Source organism: Desmodus rotundus, chromosome 4 (genome assembly GCF_022682495.2).
Source record: "Desmodus rotundus isolate HL8 chromosome 4, HLdesRot8A.1, whole genome shotgun sequence".
Classification (NCBI taxonomy): domain Eukaryota; kingdom Metazoa; phylum Chordata; class Mammalia; order Chiroptera; family Phyllostomidae; genus Desmodus; species Desmodus rotundus.
Window position 1 is genome coordinate 177,100,112 of NC_071390.1, and position 20,427 is coordinate 177,120,538.

The window sequence follows — 20,427 nt, forward strand, 5'->3', positions numbered from 1 at the left end:
CAATCCCCAATCAGGGCACATGCCTGGGTTGCAGGTTCGTTCCCCGGTTGGGGCGCATATGAAAGGCAATGGATTGATGTTTCTCTCTCGCATCAATGTTTCTCTCCCTCTGTCCCTCCCTGTCTCTCGTAGATAGATGATAGATAGGTAAACAGATGGATAGAGATACATAGATGTAGAGAGAGAGCTACAGGTAGATACACACACAACTCACTCAATTTTCTACTCATCACCTTGTAGCCAATAGGCCACACACAAAGTCCGGATGGAAAGAGAGGCTTCGTCATGGTCAGGCAGTTCCTGGAGCCCTTTCTTCAGGTGTACAGTCACACGTGTCCACTGAGAGCCCACTGCGGGCCAGGCACTGACCCAGGTCCCCGGGGACCAAGCTCTGCAAATCCCTCCTCATCGACAGGTAGACCAGTAGGCTTATCGGACATGATTACAGCTTTGAGTTATAACAAAAGTTTAATTTCAATTCAGATGAGTGCTATGAGGAGCCCGTCTCCCATCAGGAGGTTTCTCTGAGGAAGTGGCGTGACTGGACTCCGCACGAATCAGTGCGAAGGCAAAGACGACAGTGGGTGTCTGGGAAAGAGAAAGGGGCCTGAGAGTCCCGGGGGAGGAAGTAGAGAAAGTCCAGGGTGCCAGAAGAGGAAGTGTGGCCCGAGGGGAGAACACCTGGAGGACAGTGAGTCACAGGTGCTCACCAGGTGGAAGGGCACAGGGGACGAGAGTATGTCAGTAAACGGATGGCAAAGCTCACAAAGCACCTGCAAGAGAAAAGAAAGTATATTCTGCGTGGCTCCTCAAATCAGGTAAAACATAGTGGTAGTTATGATAACGTAGGCCTTAATGAATTTCAACAGGTCGACTCCACTTAAAGTAATGTAACCTCTTCATAGAAAATGCCTCAGCAAAGTGCCTAAATTCCATAGGAGTCCAATCAATATTATTTGCATCCAAGTTGTTGTTAAATCAATAGTCTGCCTTCCTACGCTGGTGGTGTTGGCTAGTTTGGGGTAGAACTCAGCTGACGTAGAAAAACATCTAGAATATTCGTTGGCCCGTGGGCACTGTCCTTGTTTGACCATGTGCTGAGGGTGTGACGCCCTTCATCTCCCAGAGCAATGTCACGGAGACTCGTAGAGTTTAGGCAGGTCCCACAGTGACCCTGCGGACGAAGGGCGGCGAACCGCGAGCTCTTCTCGACTGGGGCACTTCTCCCCATCCCCACTGCCACCCCTTGTAATATAAACTCTTCTATTAAAAAAAAAATAACAATAACCCAAAGTAATTGAGTTATTTAAAACACGGGGGTTTTTTTAACCCTAATGGAACCACGCAAAGACAAATTTGGAAAATGTGTAAGACTGGGCGGTTGTTTCTATGAATGAAGGCCCTTACTTAATTGCCTCGCACTGGCTCCTTGCTCTTTCCCAACTATACTCTCCTTTCTTTCCTCCCAGGGGCAACGGAAGGGCGATGAAAGAAGGGTCCGGAGACTTGAAATTCCAGAGCACCACTCTGCCAGAAACCAGGTGAGAACATTTTCTTGTTGATTAATAGAGAAGTGAGACATTTGATTCTATGGGAAATGAGCTGACCGGCTCACACACGCGAGTGCACAGTCCGTGTGACAGAACTGCACTGCCGATCAGGCCGTGAATCCACAGCCTGGGCTCACAAGCACGGGGACTTCCAGGAGCCACCTGCCTGTCCACTGAGCAAGACGTTGACTGACCAATTGTGACAGCAAGACTTGCAGAGGTTACTGGGAGTGCAGAGATGAAGGACCAAGTCCTGGCTGCAAGGAGCTCACAGCCGAGTGTGCAAGCTGGAATGGGGGCTGACGTGATAAAATCCCTGGCGAGAGGCCGATCCCGAGTCAGGTCCAGCTGGGTCATGGACCAGCAGTCTGCTCCTGGGCAACACCCCGATGCCCAGAGTGGGTGGGGGTCTCCCTGTACCCAGACAGAACCCTCTCACCAGCGCCTGCAGGAGCAGTCTCTGTGCCCGAGGGGCTCCGGGTGCTGCACCAGTCCTTGAATCCCAATCTACTTCAAGTCAAACCAATCACCAAACACTCGTTCAGTTCCCACTGTGGGCCGGGCACAAGGAGCGTTCTTGGGACCCTGAGATCTGCCTGAAGAAATATTTTCCCCAAGCAGAGCGAATGAATGCCTCCAAAATGGAATACCTGAAATATTTCCAAGACCACATTTAAGCAAAGGAAAATTTGTGGCTGTTCTCAGACTTCTTCAATGTTTACATTAAATCCATTTAAATAATGCATTTTAAATCCATTTTTCTTATTTCTTGACAATAGCGAGAGAGAGGAGACGGAAGGGTTAGAAGCCTTCCTTCAAATGGAGATGGTTGCAGCAATTACATACATCAAAGTAATATTTACACTTGCATTTGGGGGAGCGAGAGAGAGCAGGCTTTTTTTTCTGAAGCGAATTATTTCCGGATGTGTCATAGCACGCTCAAGATATATTAAAAAAGAGCAACAGACGATGTTTCTGCAACCTGCTCCAAACCATTTATAAACTCAAGTTAAAAAAAATCCCCATATACATACAAATCTCTCTACTGCTGCATTTTTATAATGAAAGTATCATATGAATATAAATTAGTATTTGAGATATATAAATCAAATCAAAGTGTCTGAAAACTATAGATTCAGGTCTACTGTCCTACTTCAATAACCATTAAACCGATGTTCTCGTTACTCATACAAATTAGAATTATCAGCGTTTGATGACGATGAAGGTCAGGGGCAGAGGGTGCTACAGAGAGGCAGAGCGCTGAGTCCATCAGGGCCGGGCTGAAATCTCTGCTGACCGCTCCTGAGCAGGGCGACCCTCCCGGACAAACCCATCTCCGCTACAGCACCTCGTGTATTTCGGAAACACTGAGAACGAATGAGCAGGCTGTCTTGTCCACCTCCGACTCCCTGCACCTGAAGCGTTGCTGTACAGGGGGAACAGGGCAGGGACCTCTGTCCTGCGCCTAGAACGCAGTAGGTTCTCAACAAATAACAAAAACTAACAGGCACCGAGCGCGCACCACCCCCCAGGCGCTGTTGCACGTGCTCACAGGTAGTATCTCACCGGGTCCTAATGATTGAATGATTCGATCCCCCTTAGGGGAGAAGGATGCAGGCTGGAGAGGGCAAACAACCTCCCCGGGGCTGAGTAGCGGGTTGGCGTGTGGTAAGCGGGAGGCATTCAGATCTTATCACGAATACCTAACGCTGCCCTGGCTGCTGTCATCCCTCCCTTGGGTGCAGGCACCGGCTCTCCCCATAGGCACAGAGGGCCGTCCACTCCCACCCAGCCCCAAACTCAAACAGATAAAGCAAATGCTGAGCTGAGTGCTTGGGCCCCGCCCAGATGCTATGGCCCTAAAGATTATCCAAGAAAATTACGGGGTCACACCTGCATCCCTTACCCTCGACCTGTGCACAGCCATGTGATGAACGTGTCCTCGAATGTCCCGTGGAATTCATCTGCCCACATCCCAGCACCCGGTTTCCCCGCGCAGGTGGAAACAGACACAGGCTGATGGCTGTGTTCCAATCAAGTTCAAACTCAAATCAGCAGTCGAACGCCTAACGTGCACCAGACACCACAAGAGGAACATCGACGTTTACTCCTCACGATGGGGCTCCGGAGAAGGTGTTACTGTTCCCATTTTACAGATGAGGAAAGAGAGCCTGAGACAGGTGACAACCCCAGAACAACAAACTGGCCAGAGCAGGATGGGCATTTGGAATCTAAAACTTGGATTGGGTGCCCTTCCAGGGTCCTAAGCTCTCTCAGCCCTCTTCCCTGTCAGGACACACGTGGGAATTGTGTTTGTACTCAGTCCTCTGCATCCCCAGGGTGCCCATACCCAGACTTTCCACTGTGAGGAGGGGCAAGTGTGTTACCCTCCGGAGAAGACCTTCTGCATCCACGACCAGGAGCCTCACAGTGCCGGTTCCTAGGGTGGGCCCTGAACCAGCAGTACCAGCATCCCCTGGGAACTTCCTAAAATTCACGTTCTCAGGCCCCACCTGCCAATCAGAAACTCACTGTTGGGGCCCAGGAACCTGTGCTTAAATAAGCCCTTCCATTCAAGCTGGAGAACCTTGGCTTTGAGCATCATTACTAAGAGTGCAAGCTTTGGAGCTGGAGTAGGAGGCCTCTGGAGCCAGCACTCACTCTATCCCTCCCCACTAGCCACTGTAAATGGGATGTAGAGAAGAAGGGAGGAGATGGGGACCAGGTGGGAGAGGGGAGGAAGGAGGTCGGGGAGAACGTCCTCCCCACCTGGGAAAGACCACTGCACTGGGGACAGAAAATTGGAGAGGAAGCAACTCAGTCTACGGTGGGGGAGGGGACAAGCAAAGAGTATGTGACAGATCCTAAGATGCCGTGCGGTGAGTGGAGACAAACTCAGACACAGGCCCTTTAGGAGCACGGGTCAGGCTAAGGGCTCGCTCAAGGTCGCAGTCTAGCGAGTAGCTGAGCCAAGGTTCCAGGGCACGTCCTCACATTCCAAGTGCAAGTCTCTTTCCTTTCCTGTTCTCGGTCATTCTGTTACTAACAGTGTCACTCGAACCTTGCACACGCAGACTCTTCCCCACGCATCCTCACTGACTATCAGCTTTTTCCTTCTGCCACTAACACCTGCAGCAGAGGTAATTCCTGGGGGACAAGGTGCAGGTGGTGTAATTTCACAGGGCCCATGAGGGCCAGGCCTCGTCCTTCGGGAGCCAGCTGCCCTGTTCTATTCTTTGCACTAGGAGGCCCCCTGCCGGGTCTTCCTGGAGACAAGACAGGCATCCATGGCTGCTTGTCTGCTCTTGACCTCTCTGGTTCTGTCCCCCTGTTCTCCGGCTGCCCTGGGAATCCGCGGCACTGAGGCACCCATGAGAACCACTTCTGCCCCTCCGGCCCCCTCGCTGGGCAGGAAGTAGAGCATCTCCTGAGGCTCTCTTGAGCTGGCAGCTATATGGAGGGTCCAAGGGCTTTCACCGAGGGTGCGTCGAGTATTGCATGGGGTCCCATCAGCTTCCCTGTATTTGTCACTAGGGGCTGTGACACAGCTGATGCTCAATAAACCTGCTGAAGGGGCGGGGGAAGGAGCGGGGTCGAGTCAGGACCCACTAGAGCACTCACTCCAGGAGGCTGTTAGCTTGTACTAACCCCATGCCTGGCACGCACTAGACTTAAATAAGTGACAAAAGGAGCTCACAAGAGAGGGAGAGAGTGGAGGACAGAAGAGAGGAGACAGGACGCGTGGGGAAGGGTCAGAGAGGGCGGAGGGGCTGCGGGCTCCGGAGTGGCTCTGCCGCTGAGCCAGGCCAGGCCTGGCATGCTGCCTCTCTCTCATCTGCTGGGCAACCCAGCAAAACGCTAGCTTTGCTTTTATATTCCATGTTTGTGAGGGTCAGAGATAGCTTATATGAAAGGGACTCTAGGTCACAAAAGGTGCTTTATGACCTGAGGAATTAAAAATCTAGTTGAGGAGAGAAAAAATACAAGATTTAAAACTACAGATTTGAATAAGAAATGAATAATTACACACCACGCCTTTTAGGTACACTGGTGTGTCGTTACAGCAAGAGCCAACAGGAGGGGCGGCCGCTGGGCCCCCCGCCCGGTGGGATCCTGAGGAGGTGGGCAGGGCCTCCCCCCCCCCAGTGGGGTTTAAGGGGAATGAGCTTTTCACAGTTGTGCGTGGTACCAAACACTTCCAGCATTTTCCCCAGGACCCCTTCGGAGAGTTGTGTACAGCCAAATATTTTTTTAATTAAACAGGAAAAAGGGAGCTTGTTGAAACTAATGAGGGATTCCTTTGACAAAGCATGAAGCCGTTATTCACTTATGAAAACCGAGCCTTGATCTGACTTCGCCTTGGTGTGAGTTTCGTCCGCTTCAAAGGATGCCGGGGCTGGGAGGTGCCCTCATCTTGCGTCTGTCGTGAAAAACGATGTAGAACCGATTTCAGGGGTCTTTACGTGGGATGTGTGCACGGGGGTGGAGCAGGTTCCTTCTGCGCAAGGGCACCGCAGGCCGTGCTGGGAAAGAACAGGTCCGTGTTAGTCCCAGACTTGGTGTGCAGCGCGTGTCTAAGCTGTCCGACTCTTGAGATGCCTCTCTTATCTTTGCTTCCCTGGACGTGTATGCATACACTCATTTGACTCATTCCTTCATTCATTCATTCTCATTCAACAACCTGTTTTTATGTACAGACCATGTTCCAGGCACTGTGTCGGGTCCATGGTCTCCCTTTTAGGAGCTGGGGACCCAGTGCAGGAATTTGCGAATATGTGAGGGTGCGCTCCTTTGGAGACGGCGGACAGTCAGGGGAGGGGTCCGGTGGCCATGCCCACTGACTGTGGCGGGTCTTACTCAGACTGTCCCATCCCAGCCCTTCCCTCCCCAGCGCGGCAACTCTGGCTGCGTTGTTTTCTGAGCAGCAGCTGTGAGCATCCCCGCCCGCGGCCTTGGCACGTCTCCGCACGTGTGCAGGTTGAGCTCCCCCCTTCACGTCCCCTCTGAGCACACTGTGCAGTTCCAAACCTGGGCTCCCACAGCCCCCGATGCAAACCCCCCATCTCCCTCCCGGCGGTGCAGAGGAAGGAGGGCGGTCCCTGCCATCACACGGCCAGGTATAAAGAGACACCATGAAAAATTCCTCCGAGGACGAACCTGGGCCTCCTTCCCTCCATCTGCAAAGTCACAGGTTCAATTCCTGGTCCCAGTTGGGGCCAACGTTCCATAATGTCTTAAAATTGACATAAAGCTACTGCCCACTAAGAGTCACCAGCAGATGTGGGTGAAGTCACTTAGTGCGGACATTCAAAGACAGGGAAGAAGGGAATGAAATCATATGAATACTGCGTTTAGCAGCTCTCCGAAGTAGCAGTTGTCTTCCAAACAAGAGGGACCTTTATTCTGAAGCAGTCTTTCTAGTCGAGGGGCAGGACTCCAGGTGAGATGTGGAGCTGAGCCCATTCATCAGGGAGGTTTGGGAGAGGGTGAAGTCACCCTGACCATTTCCCAAGGGCTTTGCTGGCGCATTCTGGACCAGCCTGGGGAGACCCAGAGGGGCCCACACTCACCACGCACAAGGGGGTGACAAGGAATTAGTCTCTATGCCAGGAGAAGGACCCTGGAGACAGGAGCGAGTCCCCTGCCCGTGGGACTGGAATAACACACCTTCCAAACTTTGTTCCCATGGATAAGTAGAACACAAGGGCACCTGGCCTGCTTCCTGGGAGTCAGTTCTCCTAGGGAGCAATGGGGGAGGGAGAGTTTAATTTAGGACCCTTTAAAAATTAAAAATGATTAAACATATTAAATTATTAAGAAATATTAAAAATTTAAAATAATTCAGAAATTAAAAAGCCTTTATTTGTAAGGAGCCTTAAATATTGAAAACCGCCAGCCTCTGGAGCTCAGCCTTGTCATTTCACACGCGGTGAACTGCCCCCACAAGGTGGACACCCGCCTCTACCAGCCAGGAATGGAGAGGAGGACCGGCCTCCCTCAGGCCCACCTGTGGGGGCGGGGTGGAGAGCAGAGGGGCGGCTGCCAAGCTTTAACACGGTCCGGCAGCGGACCGTGTGCACATTGCCGAGTACGGGTGCTGTTGGCGACGGAAACCAGGGTGCCTCCCTGTAATTCCTGTGCAGGAGGCAGCTCGCTCACACGTGGGCCTTGCTTGAACCCAGAGAAAACACATCAAATCTCCATGAAGTTTGCAAGCAGCCTCTTTCATTAATCATCCTGGACTGTCAAGCTCAAAGAGTGTTAACACAGGAGCCTTTTCAGAGAGCTTGTCAGCTGCTCTCCAGCCAGACAAGACTGTGGAGTCCGGGACGCCTCCCGGACCGTCCTTCCCAGGCCCTGGGCAGCAGGCTCGGCCCTTCCTCTCCCTCCCCCTTTGCCGGCCCAGCTGCGACAACACCGCTGTCCCTGCTTTGCTGACACTCACTCCGCTAGCTCCCTGGGCCTGCACTGACTCGCACAGAGCCCTGCGGTGCAGGATCCCCCAGGACGGGACCTGGGCGTGCGCACCTTCGCCGTGGGGCCCCGCCGAGTGGCACAGCGGATCTGACAAGCCGCTTCCAGGCAGCCCTGTCAGCATCTTCCAGATGCAGGGCTTGCAGTCTAAATGGCTGCTCTAGGCTTGTGAATAATAAGGGGTTTGGAGTTAGACAAATCCAGCCGTGCCCAGAGCTCACTGTGCCGCCTTAGGGAAGTCACTTCCTTTGTCTAAGCATCGGCTGCCCTGCAGCATGGGGGCAGCCGCCTGCCCGGGGGTCCAGCCTCGCCTTGTGCCCGAGGGCACCCTCCCCTCAGAGCCACTCTGCTCAGGTGTCAAAAGACCCCACTTCCGGCTCCAGGAGTTGCAAAAGTTGGAGCAATGAATTGGGCATTATCTCCAAGGCACTTTCTAGCATAAAGATCTTTGATTCTAAAAACCAGGTGAGGCCAAGATCCCGATTTAAAGGCGGAAGTTCTCTCTAGGCGACAGAGAAAGCTGTGCCTGGCATTCCGGAGCCTGGGCGCAGGCTTGCTTGCCCACCACACCCGGCCCACTACCTCCTGTCCGCAGCCACACTCAAGTGAAGCTCACTGTACAGCCTCAAACACACCCTTTGCATTTCATGTGCCATGAGATGCAGCGCGGGGAGCCTCTGAGGCCTTCGTCAAAGACCAAGATGTCGCAGGAGGGGCTGTGTGTTGAAAGTGTCAGAAAGAGCTCCCAGGCCCCAGAGAAATAATCGGCTCCTTGCTGGCTGATTTACTGTTAATTTCTGCAGAATCTCAGGCAACTTGAAAGGGTGCCAAGAGCTAACCACAAGGGTTTTGAGAGTGTGCAAGGTTCCTGCAAAGCCTGACTCACCGCTGCCTCCAGGCCCGGTGGAGTGGGGGGTGGATTGGTAGCCTGGATTCTGGGGCAGGCAGGCTGGTGTCAAATCCCTCACTTTCTGTGGGACTGGGCAGGTGTCGGGTCCTCTGAGTCACCTGTTCCTTGCCAGTAAAACTTGGGACGGGAGTAGCTGCCCCACAGGGTCACTTTGAGTCCAGACCAGCAAACGGAGGGCAACAGCGTGAGCTGGAAGCTGGACTCCCAGGCTGAGGTCTCCTGGTTACCAGCATCTCCCAGCTTCTCAGTTCTGCACCAAAGTCCTCGCCACCAACCGAGCCTCATAAATATTTACATCTGGCGTGTGTTGCGATGCTCAATTAATTGCTCCTGTGACGCACTTAGAGAGCCTCGGAGGAAGGCTGAACAGCCAGGGCCTGGGTTATTAACGGCACAAACAAGGCAAGCTCACAGAAGCGACGTCCTTCGGAGCTTCCCATCACCCCGGGGCTTTCCAGATCATCGCCCCAAGTCAGGGAAAAGGTGCTTCCAAGGCACACTGTCGGAGGGTGGCCGTTCTGGCCAGTCACGGGTCTCCCTGGGCAATGGCAAAGACGTGTACACATAACTTTTCGCAGGAGAAATGCAAATGACCCCAAACCATTTGAAAATAATAATGACAATAATACAAATAATTCAATCTCAGTAGTCATCAAGGACATGAGGCAGGAATAGAGAGCCAAGTAGGCAAAGTTGTTTTCAAGGACGGTCTCTCAGTGGGGAGAGGCAGGGAGACGGCCACCTCTCGCCTGCAGGGGGAACGAGGAGTGGATGCAGCCCGTGCGGAAGGCACCCGGTGATTGACACGAGCAAGGAGTTAGAAGGCCCAGGTTACTTGACCCCTTCACTGCACTTGATGGAGTGTCTCCGCAGAGCGATTCAGCAACGAGGTTGAAAACACAGGCATGGATACACAGTGGAACCCTGTTCCCCACAGGAACAACTAGCCAGACCCTAACTTCCCCCCAGAAATCATACAGCCCATAAATGCGTATTTGAATACCAGTTAAAGACAGATAAATGCATTTCTAACACGGGATCCTACACATTCCCTTTGTTATGTGTATACAGCTACATATTCAAGTGTCTGCATGCACCCTGATACACAGGCACCGATGAGGAGGTTTGCCCGAATATGACCTGTGGGGCTCACTGTTACTTTCTTCTACACGCACTTTTCTATTTTCTATGGTCTCTGGCACGAGCAGTTACTCTGGGTCTAGAACAACACAAGTATCAAGCCATGGTTCCAGAGGTTGACCCGCCAAACGGCCTTTGGTGGGCGGCCGCCCCTTTGGGGAAGGCGTGTGAAGGACACGGTGGACTGATGCTCACCTTGTTTCTTTGTTCTGCCCTAGGTTGTGGCCTCGAGCCTGCGGTGCCCACGGTGAGTCAGGGGCCCTCCGGCACCGGAGCGGTGGGAACGGCAGCGCTGGTCTGTTAGACTCTTCCTTTCGTTCTTTTCCTTTTTTTTCCCTTTGATAAAACCATTGGCCTGTTCAAAATGACAGGAGCACCTTATAGCCTTTCCCTCTGGTGGCTCCCGGGGATGGGGGGCAGGGTGGCCTGGCCTGGGACGCGCTCGGGTGCTGGGACCTAGCCAAGCCTGGGGGAACCGACCTACCACCAGGGAACCACCAGGTAGCCATGTAGCCTTGGGTGGGGCACAGATCCCTCCGGCCTGAGTTCCTTCCTCTGCAGAGTGGGTAGAGTGGCTACTCCTGAGTGTTCGCTCCACTCAATTCAGTGTAATGGGTTTCCCCAAAGCACATGTGGAGTGGGTGAATGGATCAGAAACCACAGTTTATGCTTCGCCCACATCTCTTCTCAGAGCCTAGGCCCGGGTACCCGGCACTCACTGGGGGCCCCTCAAGTGTGACTAAGAGGATGTGCTGTTCATCTTGGAGCATTAAAATTTCAAGGAGAGTTCCACAGAATTTCCCTAGAACGCTAGTGGTTAGGGACCACGACTGGAATGAGAGGCAAAGGAGAAGCAGACGAGAGGAAGGGTGCCGGCCGCAAGGGGAATCATGGGGAGCGATGTGATCCAGCAGGGAAGGCGAAAAGTGGCAGACGGTGCCCGCTGCCCATCGGAGCATTGAGCCAGCAAGTGTCATGGCCCATGCGGCAGTGAGGAGAGTAGGGGAAAGTCAAAAGAAAACTGTAAGTGTGCACCTACATTAAAAAAGCACCCAGCTCTAAGCCCACCTACAGAACACACTTTTATCAAGCTTCCCAGACGGTCCTAACAGAGGTTGTGGTCCCTCAAGGTCAGTTCCCTCCAAATGGTCTCAAATACACCCCCTCCCACCGTGCACTCAGAGTCCTGGGGGGGCTGTAGGAAATGCTGAAGGGGGTCGTGGCTGGGCATGAGGTTGCTGCTTTGTTGCTGTGGCTGGTGAGTTATAAACCATGGGACCTGCACCCCTCTCCTGTGACTTAGCTGTTCCCCTGCCTTAAGGTGGAGAGAAACCAACAGGTGGGTTCCCTTCCATCAACAACATTCTAGAGACACAAGCGAGGAAAAGGAAACAAATCAAAACCCCAAGAGTGTCCGTTGAGATACAGCTGCCCAGGCCTGCCCTCACCCACTCAAGTCCAAACCCTGCCAAAATACTCAGCAGCGAAGCACTCCACCCCACCTTCGCAGGCACGCAGATCCCCACAACCCCCGACCCTGCCCCCTGCAGAACCTCATAACTGAGGACGCACTACCGGTGGACATAGGATTCTGCTCGTCCCAGGGATGTTTATAACATTCCTAGGTACTTTAAATTGTCTGGATTTGTTTTTTTTATTTTTGCCATGGGATGAGTTGAAAATATGGTGGGGCACCCGTAGGAGAGAATACTATGTAGCCCTTAAAAACGATGGTGTTGAAGTGGACTCCCTGCCAGGGCTCTGTTGCAGCGTGTGACTCCGCGAGAGCGCAGACAGGGAAACAGTGCACACAGCGAGCCCATGGGTACACAGACGGTATCTCGTGTGTGCGTGTGTGTGTGTGTGTTTACGGTGGCTGCCTTGGTATGGGAAACTATGGTGACTTTCTTTCTTTCCTTTTTTTTTTTGCTTATCTGTATCTTAATTTTTCTACAGAATATATTTTTATATACTAAAAACAATCTAGCTAGCATATTTTTTTAAAGATTTTATTTATTTATTTTTTAGAGAGTGGGGAAGGGAGGGAGAAAGACAGGGAAACAGTGTGTGGTTGCCTCTCGCATGCCCCCTACTGGGGACCTGGCCCACAGCCCAGGCATGTGCCCTGACTAGGAATTGAACTGGCAACCCTGTGGTTTGCAGTCTGGTGCTCAATCCACTGAGCCACACCAGCCAAGGCAAACATAAATTTTTATATACTAAAAACTATCCAGAAATAAAGAATACTCCAGGTCTAGAGAAAACAGCAGGTAATTCAAATATGACAATCTTGTCAATACCAATATCGCCGTGAGGCTGATATATAGAGAACGATTCCATGTGTTTCTGTAAAATAAACTCAGGAGTTTTTCTCCTTCCACTGAATAAAGACTGACATTGGAGAAGGTAGGTCTAATTAGAAAGTGGGTCCTTCTGTCTTAGGTCACCATACACAATAAAAACCCTGACATTGATTCAATTAAACAGAGGAAAAATTTCATTCTGTCCAGAAACTCTTGTTCTGTTTTGCTTTTTAGTTTCCTAAAGAAAGCAGTCCTACAGGTTGTCTGGGTTTTTCTTTTTTTCTTTTTCATTTCTAAAAGAAAAATTAACAAGGATTTTAAAACTAGAGGGAGACCCTGAGGTATGGAATATGTGGGCAGCTAATGCCCCCTGCTGGCTCTTTCTGGATATTGCAATGCCTGCATTAATTTAGCAGAGGCCCATTCTCTCCAAGACAAAGACAAACGGAGAAAAGTTGGCAGTTGAAGTCCTAGGAAAGGGTGTTTACCCAATTCTGGCAGGCACAGGCAAAGATTGCAAATCATCTAAGATTGGTAAACCCAAGCATTAAGAATTGTCTTCAAAATTCAGCGTGTATCAGAATCACACAGTTAAAAACACATGTTCTCAAGCCCAAGCCGTGGCAGGCTTGTTCTGAGACCAGGTGTCTGTAATTTAACAAGACAATTTCCACGCAGGTAGTTCAAATGTAGTCTTTTAAGAATCACGGTTTGAAGCCAAAAGAAACGATCAACATCTTTCCCACCAAGAAGCTGTGGTCAAGCCTCTGGATAAAAATGGTCTCAGAGTATTTCATTTGAATTCCTGGAAATTAAAAAAAAAAAAACAGAATGAAAAGCAGCTGCCGTAGCTCTCGCCACTCATTCATTCATCTGTCCATTCACCCCAGCAGTCCACGGTAGTTCTCCATGTGACTGGCACCATAACTAGCTTTGGGTACAGCTGCTTAGACACAATGAAGGGGAAAGGTCCCAAGGACTCAGCAATCCCAGATGCTCAGACCACACTTCACAGGTGAGGAGATGAGGAACTAGAGAAGGGAACTGAATTTCCAAGGGCCACCCTGGGAAAACATCAAGCCTGTTCTCCCAACTCGCCAAGAAATGTTTCCCACGTAGCTATTTCTGTGAGTTCGGACCATTTGTGTTTAAAATTTACAACTCACAGTGTTCAGACCAGGAGACTGGGGTTCGGTGAGAAAAACTGAAATGCCCAAAAGGGCTGGATGGCTCAGCTGGCTCGTGGCTAGATAAGTAGACAGACAGACAGACAGACAAATAGACAAAATATATACAGGGGTTGGCAAAAGTAGCTTTACAGTTGTGAGTACCCAAAACAGAGTTTATTTTTGTATTATTATTTATTATTGTATCATTTTCTATATGAACAACTGTAGCCCTACTTTTGCCCTCCCCTATATATGCATATATGTCATAGTACATATAACAAACATATTATACATATGTGTATATCTATCTATATTTCTATCTCTTCTCTCCCCCTCCTTCCCTCTTTTCCTCGCTCTTGTTTCTCTTCTTCCCACGTGGAAGTCACACAGCCAAGGGTCACCGGATATCACCCTGCTTTAGTCAGAGGCAATGAGACTGAATGTGAAGAAGCCCATTCCCGCCCTTCCCTACAGCCTCACATCGATGGCCCGAAGTTGGGGGCCGGCCGGGGTGCAGGGTGCGGACTGTCCTGTTCCTCACCATGGGGGGCGCCTCTGTCCTCAAACACCTTCAAGTGTCTACAAGTCAGAAATGAAGAAAGGCAGCACAGTGAGAAGGAAAGGACCCGAGCCTGTGAGTCTGGAGCCCAGAATGTGAAGGCCGTTCTCTCATGCCATCAGCAAGTTCTAGGACCTGAGAATGAGAGAGAATGGAGAGGAACTAACGTGTATCCAGTCAAGTCCCCGGTCGGACCAGGCCTTTGATAAACGTGTGTAATTTAGCGGCAGGGAGGGGGCTTCACCGTACTCACTGTACAGATTAGGTAAACAGAGCCCAAGAGGAGGTCGAGAGCGGCAACCAGTAGAGGAGAACGAACCTAAACCCATCACCGGGCACTTGGTGCTGTACGCCAAACACTCGGCCTCAGGGTTTTTGTTTTGTTTTCCGTCTTTAAAATGAGAAGGTCAAGCAGATGGTGACGGTCCCCATGTCCCTGAGCCTCACAGCTGGAAGGGACTCCAGTTTGAGGAACCCTCATGATGAGGTGACAGGTGCCTGTCAGCAAAGGTGAATGTTGAAAAAGACATGTTTTGTTTTTAAAACAAGCACTAAATCACGAAGTTTCCTACTGCAGATATGAGAGCAGAGTGTACTAAGGATCTGCATTGAGTGAAAAAGATTTGGTCATGACCTTGAACTTGAAAAGACATGAAACACAGAACACAGCCATTCATGAGTGGGGCACTGAGCCCGGGAGTTACATTTTTTCACTTCTCAACAGCTCTTTGGGGCAGATACTATCATTCTTCTTCTACAAGTTCATCTCCATTAACCCAGGCTTACAGGCTTGCCCGAGATCCCCGGGCCAGAGAGGGACAAGGCCAGGATTTGAACCTAGAACTTCTCACTAGTGTCCATGAAGTACAGGCTCACGCCTTTGACCAGAGGCTCTGCTGTGGTAATTGGTGAACTCGAAAACAAGGAAAGGCTGCAGACGCTTTTAAAGAGAAATCCTGAGCCCTAAACATGATGGAGGTCGATTTTTCCCTATGGTGGTCAAGTCCAGAGGCTCCTGCTCCTCCTGTCTCGCTCCCTCGCCTACCTTGTCCTCACATGGGATTTTGACCCATCACCTAAAGAGTGACACCTGTGACCTGGCCAGCAGACAGGCAAAGGGAAGAAAAAGAAGTAAACAACACACAGCTGTGCCACTTAAGGAACTTGAGAGTTGACTTTTCACTTCTTTCATCGACCAAACGGACTCGCGGCCCGAGCCGCTGCCAGGACGATGAGGAGGTGTAATGAGTACTTCCCCTCTCGGCCCTGTGCCCAGCTGACCATCGGGGGTTCCAGTGCTGAGAAGAAAGGGGAAATGCGCGGGGGAGGCACACAGCTGTCTCTGCCACCCAGCACTGGGGCGCTTGGAGCTCACCGGCCTCTCGATTTTCACCACAAACTACTGAGTGGGTCCAGCTGGTCGCCTCGGGAGTTGGAGGCGACTTGAACCCTCTCCGTTACCTCTCTCCCCACCCCTCCCTCTGAAACTTGTGAAGAGAGGAAAACAAAAGTTGGTGTTGCTTGGAGAGTTTTTTTTCCAAATGTGACTATCCCCTGGCAACAGAGCTTGGGGCCTGGCCAGGTCCCCCATCCCTGTAAGGGCAGCAAACAGGCAGAGACCAGGCACCAGTCCTGTGCCTCGGGGGGCTTCAGTTCAAGGAGCGTTTACAAGTGAAAGTAGCCGGAAAGTGTCTCTGCCTCCACGGCCCACCTTCTGATGGAAGGGAGCCGGAGCTGCCATGTAGCAGCTCCCAAACGGTGTGAGCAAAGAGCCCCGCAGGAGCCTGTGAAGGCAGCAATTAGTTTATACTGGGGGCTGCTTTTTCTTATCTCCTTCTTTCTCCGCACCCAAGATGAACACAGCCAGGGGACCTTAACTGGGTGGGCACCGGCCACAGGCCTTTGTCATGCCTCTGTGGGCACGAGAAGAAGTGTCCAAGGTGATGGCGGAAGTCTGGGCTAATTTCTTTCTGCCCGCCCGTCAGGAAAGCCCCTGAGCTTCTACAGGGCACACATCTCCTTCCCTCCCCTCTTAAAAAGAACACTCAGGGGACCACTGTCTCTCGCAAAAGACGCGGCCTCGAGCAGCGCGAAGTCGGCGTTCTCTGGAGCTCCCCGGGGTTGGTGCTGCTGGATGACCTGCCACTGTCCCCTGAGCAGAACTCTTGCAGGACAGCGGTGTGAAGAGCAGCTTCGGACATCCTCTCAGACAATGGCTCTCTCTGGGAAAGCGACCTGTCCTACAGTTCCGGAGGACTCAGACTTGCAAGCGTTGAGGGTGCCCAGTTGGTGGGGATCAGGAGTCCAGCAAGAGGAGGGTCCGTCTCCTGCTCACTCAGCAAGGCATGGGGCCAGGAGTTCCCCGTTCCGGGGCGTTCCTGCTGCACCCCTCACTGGGATTCACAGCCGACGGGTCATTGTGTACTTCTGATGCACAAGGGCCTGAAATCTCACCACTGCGGGGCGAGGCCGGCACCCTGGTCTGCAGTGAGGTACTTAGTGGCTTGCTTTCCTCCTACATGCTACAGAGAAACTAAAAGACTCTATTAATCAGGGAAGGCTCACATGTGTCCTGCGTAAACTACAAACGTCAGTAGTTTTAGTAAATTAAAGGCTGTTTCTCGCCCACATCACAATCCAAAGTGGATCAGAAGAGGTCCTTTTCCAAACAGCCTCCTTTTGCCCACTGCCTTCCGTTATTCCTGAGCACTTTGGGCTCCTCTCTCTCTAGCCGGCCCCTGAGAAAAGAACAAGAGCGTGGAGGGTCCAGCGGGCCGGCCTGGAGGGGACTCCGTCACATGCGCCTCATCCCAGCAGCCGCAGCACCCACCACAGACACCCATTGCAAGGCCACTGGGACGAGCATGCCCGCTTGGGGACAGTGAGAATAAGCCTCCTCACTGCCATGGCAGGAACTTGAGGTGGTGAGGACTGGGCCAGAGAGATGCTCCTCCTTAATTGTCACCTGAGACTGGTGGCCAGGGGCAGTCCCCTGGGGGAGACAACATATAAGATACACTCTGACAGCAAGGGCGAGCTCGGGGATGCACAGGCCAGGCTGAGCAACAGCACAGGCAAAGTCTCTGAGATGCAAGGAGCTTGATGTCCCCGAGGGACTGGGAGAGGCTGGCTGGCTCCCGCTCTGTGAGGAAGGGACTGGAAAGACAGGAGACTGGGGAGGGGACAGAGGCCGGGCCGGGCTGGGTTCAGGGCCACCGCAGGGAATCTGGACTGTACTTCGTGGGCCGAGAGGGATGTGAACTGATTAGCAGGTTTAAAGCAGGCCTTTTACAACTCCACTTCCCGAACGCAGCTTTGTTACGCACACAGAGAGGTGCTTCGGGAGAGAGAGGCAAAGACACCCCGTGCCCCCGAGACGGACGCATTCGCTCACAACAAAGAAGTAACCGGATGCTCCCTGGTTTTTATAACATTCCTGTGTCATGGTGAGCAAGACCGGAAAGGAGAATTCCGTCATGTCACAGAAGCTGGCAGTGGTCTGGGGAAGTCCCAGGGGGCTGGGGGAGGGCGAGGGGGCGAGGGCTCCAGGTGGGGTGAGGCGAAGACCCAGAAGTGGCATGAAGCACATCAGGGGACCCCAGGAAAGTCTCAGGCAGCGGTGCTGGCTTTGGCTGGGAGAAGAGACCCCGGCTTTCCGTGGGGGTGTCCATCTAATGACCACGTTTCACGAGGACAATCCCCTGAGCTGACATTCTGTTACAGCCCGAATTCGACAGGGGAGCTGCTGTCGAGTTCACCAGGGCCAGAGCAGGTAACGGGGGACCTTTCGCTCCTTCCTGACCAGCTGGTGTCCAACAGGCGATCTTATTGCTTCAACCCAGTTCATGCGCTAGTACAAACCATTGCTCTGGAGGGCCTGGGAAACGTGGGTTTCTTTTCCAGGGATCTCAGGGCCCCTGCAATTGTGCCCGGACACAGAGATGTCCTTTAGTCCCCAGGGTGGTGACAGCTGCTAGTCCCACCACCAGGGGGCGCTGGGACTGCTGGAGATGAGCCTGGCTACAGAACACTCACTCCTCCAGGCACAGGTCGGGCAAATGCCAGAGCGCTGTCTCCTCGGAGTCAAACTCGTTCATTTACACTCTACACCCTCCAGGAGACTTGGAAGTGCTGGCACACGTTCACAGATAGGAACTTCATGTTTCTGTATGGTGAGAGAATTGCGGGTGAAAGGACAAAAGCTTTAAAAAATGAGGAAGCCAGACCAAGATGTAGAAACACCCATCGTGATCCCCTGACACTCCCTTGCCGCAGGCTGACTTGTGTGCGAGACTCTTAGCAGCCACCGGAGGAGGGGGATATGATTTCTCAGGGGACTGGTGTCTTCCATCAAATCAAAGCACACCAATTGCAGCAAAGAAGCAGCGCACAGCTTCTGGTCGGGAAACCTGCTGGAAACTTCTCACGTGTGCTAATGAAGAGAATGTGATAAGAACATTTTCCGCTTATAATGGTGCTAATGCAGACTAACAGCATGAAACTGCAGGGCAATTAAAGAAAATGAAGTCTACGCAGAAGAAGAAAAAAAGCCCTGCAGGCTACGGGAGCGGTCCGCTGCTGGTCTGCGCAACCTGGGGGTAAAATGCAGAACAGAACACGGACTCACTGGACCACCTTCGGGCCGCCTTTCACAAAACAAGTCCAAGTGACGGAGTGGAGTGTTCAGAAGCTTTAACTGAACTATCTCCATTCAACAAACGCCTATGAAGAACTCATCTGGCCCTGGCTGGTGTGGCTCAGTTGGTTGGAGCGAAGCCCCATGGACCACAAGGTCACAGGTTCAATACCCAAGGGTGCATTTCCAGGTTGCGGGAGTTGGTCCCCGGTCGGGGGGTGTACAAGAAGGCAACCAAACATAGATGTGGTCCACACACACACCCCTACAATCCTCTCTCTCTAAAGCAATGACAAAAAATGTTCTCAGGCACATGAGGATTTAAAAAATAATAAAAATAAAGGAATAAAAGTACACCTCTAGTCAATATTGAGCCTTGTGCCTGGAGATGGGGATAGAAGGATGACCAGATAGGACCCCGCCCTCAGTGTGTTCAAGGAGACAGATGTGTGGGCAGAAATAGTTGCAAATGCAGCATGCGTGCCATCAGGGAAGGGGGTGGGGCGAGGAAATAAGCCTCCTCATTGGCTGAGATGCTGCTGGGTCGTGGCTTTGGGTTCACTTAATTCCAGGGTGGGGGTGGGGAAGTCTTCCTCTTCCCGTGAGAATGTTAACCTGCTGTGGAAAGAGTGAGGCTTCTTAGTTTGGGTTTGATTTTCTTTCTTTCTTTCCCATCACCCCGTTTTGCAAGAGCGGCAGAGAGAGTGACAAGTATAGAAATACACACTTCATTTTCAGCAGTTACAGTCAAGAAAAATTAAGTGAAATGAGCACAAGATTTCTGGAGAGAAACAAGGGCTCAGTCTTTTCAGTGTTTTGCATTAACATTTTGGTCTATTTTTTGTTGGCAGGCCAGTTCCAGACTATTGATGAGTCTCTCCTCAATTACGTAAGTCCGCCGCCTCCCTGACCTATTTTCTCAGTCTTGGATATTTACAAAAAGACTGGCTTTTTGTCAAGGGGCTTGGTGGATTCAAAACAAAGAAAAAAATTTTTTCAAAATGTATAATTTCCCGGCAGGGCAAATTGTATTTCAAGTCTTGGGTATAAAATGGTGCGTCAACTCCTCAGCTATCAAGGGGAGATACAAATTAATTCCCACGGCATTGCGAAGATTGGGCAAGGCGAAAACGCCAGCACGTGGTGCTGGGAAGAGCATGTTAAGCCAGCACTCAGGGTGGCAGACTTTCTGGAAAGCAACTTCCTAATATGAACAAAGCAACAGAAAGATGTCCATTTTCTCCGGCCCGATAATACTATGGTTGGGAATTTAAACTACGGAACGAACCTAAAATTTGGATTAATATTTAAACACACTCATTTATATTTTAGAATACTGTATCTTAAATGGCAGCACACTGGAATCATAATAAATACTCAATAATACAAAAATAGTTTGAATATGTTATATTCACATTATGAAGCCATTGACAATATTGACAAGGGAATTTTAATGACTTTTAATGAGAAATTTTATAACAGAATTATCCAATATTTATAAATAATTTTGTTAAACTGTATATGTATATTATTTAAATAGTTTCAACTAGAATATCTGTAGATGATAGATGGATAGAATAGATTGGATGGAGGGATGGATGGATGGACAGAATCTGCCTATAAAGTAATTGGATCTTTCCTGTTTGAAAGTCTTCCTTCCCCTTTCACTTGGAGACGACTCGATCT

The 20,427-nt window shown here is 51.2% G+C and overlaps 1 protein-coding gene across 1 annotated transcript in view; it reads left to right on the top strand.

The window, feature by feature from the left end:
* CLNK (cytokine dependent hematopoietic cell linker) overlaps nt 1-20,427 on the top strand; it is a 133,000-nt gene that overhangs the window by 54,587 nt on the left and 57,986 nt on the right. The window contains exons 3-5 of the mRNA XM_045182762.2: nt 1,470-1,541; nt 10,293-10,321; nt 19,593-19,630. Coding sequence (XP_045038697.2) covers nt 1,470-1,541; nt 10,293-10,321; nt 19,593-19,630 — 139 coding nt within the window. The remainder of the gene's footprint in view (nt 1-1,469; nt 1,542-10,292; nt 10,322-19,592; nt 19,631-20,427) is intronic.